Raw genomic sequence first — 10,466 nt, forward strand, 5'->3', positions numbered from 1 at the left:
AACATAGACTTAAATCCAAAAATGAAATAATTCTTTTATTTTTTTTTAAAGTCCACATACATTGCGCGATTGAGCAACTTTGAACTTAGTGTATCAAGCAATCCTTCAAACACTCATCTCAGTGTATAATCCAAACTATCAATGTCAGCTATTCTAGGGATGTTAATCGAGCTCAACTCATTCAATTTCGAACTAGCCTTGGGATTATCTTACATTCAAACCAACCAGGCTGAATTTTATTCTATCTAGAAATTTTCAATTCTAACTCTCGTTTTATTCAGATCAATCCGTCACAAGTAATATAATACATAATGTTAGAGGTGATATGGAATGAAGTATCCCAATTGTTACACATGATACTATTGCACTAACTCTAACTCAGATTTTATCAATTTTGAGATAAAATCTGTACGAGGAAAAATCCCATGAAATTTGTTCAAGGAATAGTAGAAGTCCTAAGCAGGGAAGGAGATGAGTTGAAGATTTCCTGTCCAAGCTCATTTATTTTATCAATCAGCATTATTTGCTCTGTTTCAAGTCGGATAAAGTGTTCTTCTTGGCTCTCATGCAGGCTTTCAAGCTCACTCAGCGACTTCGAAACCGCCTCGGAATCATCGTCGTCGATCTGCGATCGGAGCTTGATCATCATCTCCTTGATCTACAAGAAGCCAAGAATAGTTTCCGGTTTAGGTGTTCAATCAAACAAAAGCAGAAGTTTTGATGCTAGAATAGGCAGTTGTATGTGTTTTCACCTGGTTTAAGATTTCGTGGCGAACTTTGGTAGGGGATGAATCGGCATCCACGCTCGATTTCTTCTCAAGTTCGGGGACTTTTCTCGTGACTTGGATGTGGATCTCCCCGCGTTTCACTCCTTGCAGCGGTATCCATTTGTCGGCCATCTGATTGGGAGCTAACATCTGATACTCAACCACGCAGTCACCTATGCTGGACGTCGGCAACAAGGTGTTGTGATCTTTCACGTGCAGCGTGAGTGGGCTTCCATCATCGGGGAATTCTAGGGTTTGGTGCCATTTTGGACTCAGTGTTTTGTACATAACCTGCAGAGACATGATGTGGTATGGTGAGAAAGGAGTGAAATGGAGAAAACCCGTTGCTGATGATCATGAACATTCAATTTCAGATGTGATTGAATCGGTGCTATGTAGATCCAAATATAGTGGGAATTTTTCAAGATTATTGTGAACATATAATCCTAAAGCAACACCAAGTTCATATAATGAGTGATACGAATTTCTGGTAGGCGTGCGTAGACTACGGGCTAAGGAGTCGTTGGAGATGGACAAAGTATAAAATCTAAAAAGGAAAACTGATGAAATTTTGAATGCATTTTACCTTGGTACTTCTCTTCAAGTTGCCATAGTGTATCCTCACATAGGGATCACTCGTTCCTCGGAGATCAGCAGCAACGAGATCTCTTGCTTCAATTAGAACGAGTTCTATCCAACCATTAGTCCGACCATGTGAACCCTGACATTACCAAGAGATAAAATGAAAAGGATGCTTTCATCAAGTCTTAACTAAAATGAAATGAAATAGTGACCATATACTATAAGCTATTCATACATACCCTTGAATTTTCAAAATCATCAACTTTTATCGCTTCTATCTGAAGTCGCAGCTCTCCAGAATTGACTTTTTCGAGGGGAATGTACACATCTCTTATAGAACCTTCCACAAGTCCTTCCAAATTCACACGTGCACTGCCAATGCTCTCATCACCAAGTGTTTCCTCGGTAAAGCATTTTATCTTCAAGTATTCCCCGCCTCCTATTTCGTCGAATTCAAACTTCTGATTCCAAGTAGGATTCGGAGAATGTGGGGCCGGTTTTGTTCTTTGGACAACCTGGAGAAGACACAGGTACAACGAAGAAGTCCGTGTTATGTTTGTGTTCTGCTAAAAAGTTCACTATGTAATAATATTGAAATGAGAACTTAGAACGAAGACAACATGTTGCATGGCTGCAGCAACATAGTAAGAGGAGATACGTACCTTGCCATACTGCAGTTTAACGTAGGGGTCAGATTTCCCGATTTTGTCCTTCACGAGGAGGTCCTTGCCCTCAACCACAGTTACACAAATTTTCCTCCCGGTTGTGGAAAAAAAGTTCGATGAACTACTAAGTGAATGACGCGAGCTTGCACTCAAATTAGTCGAGGTATGTGAACCATCAGCAAACAGCCACTCCTTTAGTACAAGCCTCACGGTAAGCTGTAAGGCAGTTTCCAAAGCAGATCGTTAGTGGAATGCCGCATGGCTTGATGAAAATAGTGTTACTGTTCGGCTAAACTATCAGTTGACGGGTCAGTTTTTGTTATGAATATTATTGAGTCCATGACACAATTTATCGGATAGCATCAAGAAAGACTTTGGACCAGACAAATTTTAGCAGTGAAACATTCTATTTTCATCTTTTTTATCAGATGTAACTGTAGAACTTCTTCATATGTCATGAACGGCCGTCACCAAATGTTATCCTCTAAACATCATAGTCTAGACTCTAGATGACTATAAAAGTACAGCCGAAACAGAAGTCTAAGTTCTGCGTCATCCTGCAAACAGATGAGATGATGACGCATCTGAATGAGGTGGAAAAACTGAAAAAATAATCCCTGTACCTCGACAATTTTGATGAACTATTAGTTCGTTAGGAGTTCAGAAAATACCTCTCCTAAATTAACCCCCTCAAACGGAAGTGTCATCTCAATTTCTTTTCCACAACCGTCAGCATGTTTAGCAATCACACTGTTATTATCTCCGATGGCCCAAAATATGGTAGAATCATCTTGAACGTATCTAATCTGCATTGTTGCAAAGGTTTGTATAAAGTTCTCCATCGAGGTAAAATTTTATCAATGCCGAGAACCCAAAACTAAGCATACTTGAGACATATAACCAATCAGCAAAATTTGATAATCCGATTGAGAACCAATGAGTATAAATATGATAGTTTTGTTTTGCATTTGAACAGTACGGAACTATTTATCGGTTATCTGAAACAAAATTTGAACCAACTACTAATAACTCTAAATCCACATCACAAAACAAGAATTAGAGATTACTAGGTTAGAATAAACATACCTTAACTTCACAGCAAGTAAGATAGTCATACTTTATACTTCCAGGCGTGCGTTGATAGAGATGAAATTTAAGGATTCCTGCATTTTCATGCAGGATTAGATTGAATGTTGTGTCCCACTTAGGAGAAGATCCTGCTCTCACTTCTGTTTTCCTGGTTAGTTCCTCGAGTTCTATCTCTACAAATGTCTGAAGCTCTTTGGTTTCAATGGGGGCATCTGGATTTGAACAGTTGAATTGCTTCGAGGAACCATTGCCCTTCAAGTTATAACCCAAAAGCTTGCTAGCTGAGAGCACAGTTACATATAATATACCACCGACAGCTTTCTTGTGCAAGTCTTCTGGTGGCAAAGCAAGACACTGACGACGGGGCTCAACCATTCTCTTATTCAATGTCTCAGTAGCTAGTTTGACCTAAAAAACAGTATATGTTCCACGTTTAAAATGTGCTGAAAATACAATATGACATGTTATAATTCTTATGATGGAACGGGGTGGTAACGACATTCAGCTCTAAATAAATTATGCATCCTTTACCAACTTTAAGTCTTTAGCTAATACTCCCTCCGTCCTGAAATAGTGTGCACACGAAGCTCTGGCGGGTTTTTAACAAATGTTAGGTGAGTGTGTTGTGAGTGGAGAAAGAGACTCACTTTTGTTGTGTTATGATAGTGAGAATAAAAAATAAGGGTTTGTAGTGGGGTAGTGTCTAAAAATGGAATGTGCACACTTTCGTGGGACGTACCAAAATGGCTAAAAGTGCATACTATTCCGAGATGGAGGGAGTATTAACTAAATGTTTTCAGAAACGCTGTGTTGTCCAGTATTTTTAGAAACATAGAAGAGAAACGAAAGGCACATTAATCAAGATGTGAAGCTAATTTATACTATGTGATTTTCCATAACTTTTACAAGAGGAAAAGTGTTTGATCCATACGATGCCTTCCAGTAATTTTAGAAACTTGGACAGAAGTATAATGAAGCTCTAATCAAGATGTGAAGTTAAATTAGATTCAGCAATTTGCCATAACTGTCAAAAACCACATCAGTTGCAATTACATAAAAGGATTCCAAAGGTTTGGTGCCGGTGGTCGTTTTATAGGCCATTCATCTGCACCGTTAGCTTAATAACGAGTTCATATTGAAGTGGCGTGAGATTGAAAGCCTTAACTACAAGGAGTTTGATAGATTTAGAGCTAAAAAAGAGTAAAAGCAAGATTATTTGTTAATTCAAAGATCATGACAATTTATTTTCCATAAGATTATTTTTCCAGCATGAGTCAACTAGTTGGAGTCTAGTGCCTTGTCTACCTCGATCAGTGTTCGGTGTTGCTTACAAGCAACTAGCAGAGAGGGATTCTATATGATACAAGTTTTGTAGTAAATGTTGAAATTTTAGAAGATCGTTAAATCTTTTTCAGCTCTGCTGTTGCATTGGTGACATGTTTAAATTTAAGAAAACCCTATCTATATCTCGTGGGTAACATAACGGTCTCGAGTTTCAAGATATTTCATCATAGACAACATTGGTGAAAAATCACAATACATACCAGCCATGAAGAAACACCTGGAAGCTCCGTTGCTGGTAGAGACTGGCTTCCACCACTTCCGAAAGCGACGCCAAGTCTGACCTCAGGAGTCGACACAAAGCAGTATGCTATCGCTTTTCCTTCTAATATTGGCATGAAAAGAAGCTGCACAATGCAAATGTCACAATATTTTTCAGAGGAAATATGGATCCTCAGTATTGTCAGAATTGTTTGCAACAATTACTTAGATCGTTATAAATTTTAGGTAAACAATTACATCGACTTCCTCTTCCCTTCAGAGCTGATAGACAAGAAAGAAGAGGATACAGGAAAAAGAATGACATAATTCAATCATTGACAACATGCCAGGAAATTCGTAATTAATATTTAATTGACAAACCACTCCATCTAAACATCACCTGCGTTTAACATAAAATGCATAACTTGTGCAAGACCATATTGAATGAAGTTCCTAAATCTACCAGCCTTACAATGGCTATAAGGTTCACCAAGTTGTTCTCTATAGGTTCTTCATGGTATCCGGGAAAAAAATTAAGAGCAGAACACAACAGAAAGTATTGTAACAGACATCCTTTAAAAATCAATGCAAGAAATAAATCAGATGATTGTAATCACAAACAAGAACTGATACAGAAAATACTAAGAAAAAAGAGAACGAGATTGATGCGTACATTGCCCTTGACGTGGATGCTGTTTACAACAATACGAGCTGTCCCCATTAAAGGCATGGCTAACTTAGCCGACAACAGTATATTTACGTCATCTGAGTCCCAGTCAAAACTACAGCGCAAGATTCGCTGCTTCATGCAAAATTATAAGGTATACATGCGAGAGAGAGAGAGACTGGATTAGGAAGATCAGTTTCATAAAACTATGCTAAAATATTAAGGAGTTCAAAGAATTACTGGTTATAAAAGTTTTATAGAAGATTAAAACTTGATTTCACTATATATGATTAATGATTGAATAACATATCTGTTTGTGTACGGATGAGGATTACCACTCCCTATCTTTCATTATCATGCTGAACAATATTTGCAAGAATTTTCCAAGTCCCACCTAGTGATAATGTGAGATTTTTTTCCAAACTGTTGCATGCCAAAACCGGGAAAGACGTCACCAATTATACTAACTACCAATCCATGTTCTCAGCGTACAGGGAATTTGTATGCATGTGACTCATTTATTAGTTAATGTTAGTTTCTTCTGATCATTGAAGAAAATAGAAGTATCGTCCGGACAGTTCTATCTTCAAAACAGCAATTTTTTTTACTTTTTCCCTTAAAAGAGTTTCTGTAAACAACTTTTAGTCATCACAATTTTGATATAAACAAAATTACAATCAGAAAAGGTTGAGAATGAGCAATCTATTAGGCACAAGCCACACAACAGCATCATATCTTGAGGTTTTAGTGTTCATGAGATGAAACCCTTCAGTTTATTAAAAAAAATTGTAGCTTATTAGAACTTTTCTATTTTACTAATGGAAGCAATATTTGCATTTAATAAGTAAATAATGTCAAACCTGATCACCTGATGTTGCCCAACAGGTACCCTGCAGCCCAAGTAAAGGAGGGCGAGAGCCAAGAGAAAATCCTTGTAACTCAATCCTTTCCTAAATATGTGTAATGTTTCATAATATTAATACCGACATGATAGAAAATTATTTCTTCACATGATAAAAATAGAGATTTGGGACTTACAATTAGCCTTGATTTCCGATGCTTCAAGCGCCGCTGTGTAATTATTACAAGTTAATAAGTAGTAGATACGTAACAACTCTTCTCTATATCTAAAGATGTGTAGCAGGAGCAGATTTGCATATAAATATATAATTTTGGAAAGGACATTAAGTTCTATATCAATGTACAATGATGCCATGGAAATCATGTACTGAACCATTTCCGACCACAGAAAATCTGGAATCGTGAATGAAGTAACACATGAAATAGTTCGATTGGAGCAAACGACAACTATTTCTCCGCAAGATGAATAGGAAATGGCTCATATCCTAGAGTAAGAGGTGCAAGATTGTTGTGATAGAAACACCTGTTATTCTAGGAAATGGGAGAAAGACGGGGATTCACATGAACGGACAGGTTGCAGTTGAAGAAAAAAGTTCTGGTTTAGTAATTGATAAAACCTGTCAAATCCTGTCTGTTATAAATATCTAACACTACTTCCACAACTTCAGCATGTTTTACCCAAGCTAAAACAGCATGTCTACTCTTAATTAGTTTATAATTTTAGATGCAGGAGAAATAGATATCTATAGTTTATGATTTCAGTGTAAAAGTCCGCATATGATTTTTGCCAGTTGAAAACAGAGCAAGCATAAAACCAATAATATAGAATAGTTACGTCATTGGTGAATATAATTTGCATATAAATATGTATGTATACACACAATGTATGGTACGTATATCAGCAGCTGCATAAATAGACTGGTAAACGAAAAATCAGTGATTAAAAAACCAAACAATTATTCAGGATTTCACATCACCTTTTTCTTTTCTCTCTCTATAATTACAAGTGTATGAATGGAAATGTTGAAGAACAAGAAATATGGAGATCAGAATAGTTACCTCGACTATAGACGCAAATCGTGAAGAAAGCTTTGGGTTAATATAGTTAAGCCAAACTTCCATTAATAGCTTGTTCAGCCATTCACAGTGTTCTAAAGGTGTTACTGGCTGTACATATATGAAGAACAGTCATTTCTTATAATGTACAAAACAAGGAATAAAAACAATGTGATCCTAGAAATAAAGTGAGTACATACTGAAGCATGTAGTGCTACTTGCATCCATTTCTTATTCAAGTCGTCTACAATGTTTCGTTGCTGATAACTTCCATACTGTGAGGAAACAAAATACCAGTCAGCAAATGATATGGCCATCTAAATATGCCTCTACTTATATTGATAATTTCTGCATAAATGATCAAACTCACATAAATATGAAACACACCGGATTTCAATTTATCTGTCAGATTAAAATTTCACTTTTAGTAACCATTCTAACTTCATTTTCTTCTACAGAGAATACAAACAACAACTAGTAGTATAAGATTTGAGATAATGTTCACATTTATGAGACGAATCTTTTCCTAATTTTCAATTTGAATAGAATGATAATTGGCATTTGGCAGTGTCACTCAGCTGGTTTTCTGTTTTTGTTTTTGTCAGGTTTCCCATTTACTTGAAAGTCCATGTGATCTGAATATGACAACACTACTGGAAGAAAATAAGTCTCCCTGCCATAATTTCCTTCATCTAAATGTTTATAAACGAAAGTTATGGGTTAACCAACTAGACAACAGTGCAATAATTATAAACTTTCTACGCAAAATACCCAACACATCAGGTACCATTTTCTTCTTTATCAGAAATATTCATAAACAGATACTATCCTTTGATACTTGATCCAAGTTTATCAATTTACCATCAAATTAAGGCATAATTGAATTAATTACACAAAATAGAAAATACCCCAGTTGTTTCCAAATTATAGTTATAATGACTTGTTTGGGCATCATCAATAAATATGACTTCTGCCGAAATTTGTGTTCAATACTTTGCCAAGTATAGAAATGCTAAGGGCATAGCCACAACATTATGATAACGAATTCGAAGATGAAGCAAATTCAATAAGGCTCAACACATTGAAATAAATAGTTAAACACACTCCTGCCCAATATTGGCTGCAATAACTTATTTCTAGTCATATTTTTTTGCACTTGATCTCGAGAACAACAGGACATGTACATATGCATGCCCACCATGAGAATTTCATACTTTTCAACCCCAATGAGTCACAAAATTGGGAACATTTTAGAATTCTTCCCACCATCTATCAATCTTTCATCAAAGTTGAAGTGGTCCTGTCTTGAGAACAGCACCAAATACATTTACATCTTTCCTAAGAAAAAAAATTAAACTTTCAAGACAAGTGATCCTAAATAAGAAACATAATTAAAGCGTCCCGTGCCACATGCCAATTGCAGATCAAAGCCAAGTACAGAAAGGCATGATTTCTGCTGGCCTTAATCTTAACAACTTTCCTTCCTTCTAGTGCTTAACTTGTTACAGAAAACTCAACTATGTTTCTTCCTTACAACACGATGTTAGTCTCTCTATCGGCAAATTCCCCTTGTTCGTACATCAATTAATCGAGGCAGTGATCTAAGTCCATCCCAGAGGAACGAAGGTAAACTAAACTAACTACTAAGCCCCTGTCATCAATTCAAGCTAAATAAATACAGTTGACCAACAACATGTTTTGCTGTAACCACAAAGACATTATCAACACCACAACATATATTTCCAAAGAATCAAACAAGATTTCATAACAATACATGATCCACAGCTATAATCACATGAAAACAAGACAATCCTGATCATCGATAACTACCTGAATTGTTGCCCAAACAGCACAACCAAGAAGAACCCAATTTGACAGAGAGAAAAACCACTTCTCCACAGCCCAAAGGAACAGCAGCAGAGGTACAACAAACGGAAGCAGCGGCTGCTGCTCCAGCAACTTGTACCATGACTCCACCGCCCCCTTCACGTCAAACAATTTCTTCTTTGTTCTTGCCATACGTCAATATGCAGAATAAAGACTCTCACTTTCCTCCAAAACTGATCATGATTTTGAAAGATCAAGAATCTCGAGGGTTGCCCAGAAGCAGAAACGATTCTTTTTTCTTTTCTTTTCTTTTTTGCCCCCTCAACTCCTTAGTTAAACAATGATTATACCGTTAGAAAGAGGGAAAGAAAAATTGGGCCCATCAAGAATTCAGCGCTTAGTGCAATTTTGTTCATCTTTGGCAACTGAGAGAAAAGTAGCTCCAAATCATTTGCTCGAAATCCAAAGGGCAAAAAGAAAAAGTAGTGATTTTTATATATAACATTGAGCAGCAAAGCTGAAAAGTAATGGTTGTGGTCAAAGTGAGAGAAGATTTTAGTTAAGAACTAAGAAGAAACAGCGGCAGCAAAAGAAAGGTAGTTGAAGGTAGATTTTGGTTTTCTTATTTCGGATTTAATACGAACCAGCTGTTCTATACTTCTATTACAACCGTGCTATATTTAGGATTTTTATATTACCGTAATAGATTTATGTGTAAAATTGTACTAGTATCAAATATCACGCAATAAAAAAAAATTAGACACATAATTTTGTGACGCGAAATAGCATGAAAAATTGCAACATTTTGTGGGGGGGGGGGGGAGGGGGGTCAACAATTCTATGTGGTCCCCATGATTGTGTTGAACATATAAAAGTTGTCTTTATTACCAATCCAGAAGAAGAGAAGGAATTCTCAATTCTTATTGCCTACAATTATTATTATTATTATTATTATTATTGGGAAGGTTAATGATTGTTAATCCAATTCAATGCTGAGGTGCAACTTTAGGGGCAAATGCACATTTAGGGCGTGTTTGATATTGGCTAATACATTGTATTAGCTAATTTAATACAGATCAGTCTAGTGTTTGATATTATTTAATAATAATGTGGATGACCCGATTTAATCCCACGACCCAGTATTATTAATCCAGATTTCTTAGGATTAATAATACCACATCCCCCTTATGACTAACTTAAACCATGATATTCTGTATTTGGCCATGATAGCAAACATCAACTCAGTATTAATAATTTATCATTATTCACGCTAAATATCCTGGTTACAAATTATCATACATAATCTTTTATTGAAAACCAAACGAGCCCTTAGTAAATAGGATTACAAAATTTGCCATGGAGAGAGAAGGACAAGGGTGAGGTGATTTTGACATTGATGTGCAATTTGTC

General features: G+C 36.3%; 1 protein-coding gene across 2 annotated transcripts; it reads right to left on the reverse strand.

Moving 5' to 3' along the window:
- Positions 1 to 252: 252 nt before the first annotated feature.
- Positions 253 to 9,683, reverse strand: LOC131017811 (uncharacterized). Of its 2 annotated transcripts, XM_057946544.1 has the most exons (14): positions 9,060 to 9,682; positions 7,430 to 7,504; positions 7,233 to 7,340; positions 6,351 to 6,383; positions 6,173 to 6,262; positions 5,319 to 5,444; positions 4,648 to 4,791; positions 3,101 to 3,511; positions 2,686 to 2,820; positions 2,012 to 2,230; positions 1,589 to 1,864; positions 1,354 to 1,488; positions 753 to 1,058; positions 253 to 658 (listed from the first exon to the last, which is right to left on the reverse strand). In XM_057946544.1, exons 1-14 carry the CDS (start codon positions 9,246 to 9,248, stop codon positions 437 to 439), a joined length of 2,469 nt encoding a protein of 822 aa, XP_057802527.1. In that variant the 5' UTR covers positions 9,249 to 9,682; the 3' UTR covers positions 253 to 436. The 2 variants fall into 2 exon arrangements, with proteins under 2 accessions (XP_057802527.1, XP_057802528.1); XM_057946545.1 differs by lacking the exon at positions 5,319 to 5,444 and having other exon boundaries at positions 9,060 to 9,683.
- Between the last annotated feature and the right edge of the window lie 783 nt (positions 9,684 to 10,466).

Source organism: Salvia miltiorrhiza, chromosome 3 (genome assembly GCF_028751815.1).
Source record: "Salvia miltiorrhiza cultivar Shanhuang (shh) chromosome 3, IMPLAD_Smil_shh, whole genome shotgun sequence".
Lineage (NCBI taxonomy): Eukaryota > Viridiplantae > Streptophyta > Magnoliopsida > Lamiales > Lamiaceae > Salvia > Salvia miltiorrhiza.

Coding starts and splice junctions, on each gene's coding strand:
- LOC131017811 (XM_057946544.1), bottom strand. CDS start 9,248: ATGGCAAGAACAAAGAAGAAATTGTTTGACGTGAAGGGGGCGGTGGAG. Junction 7,505..9,059: donor CTGTTTGGGCAACAATTCAG/GTAGTTATCGAT, acceptor GTTTCCTCACAG/TATGGAAGTTATCAGCAACG. Junction 659..752: donor GCCACGAAATCTTAAACCAG/GTGAAAACACAT, acceptor GGCTTCTTGTAG/ATCAAGGAGATGATGATCAA.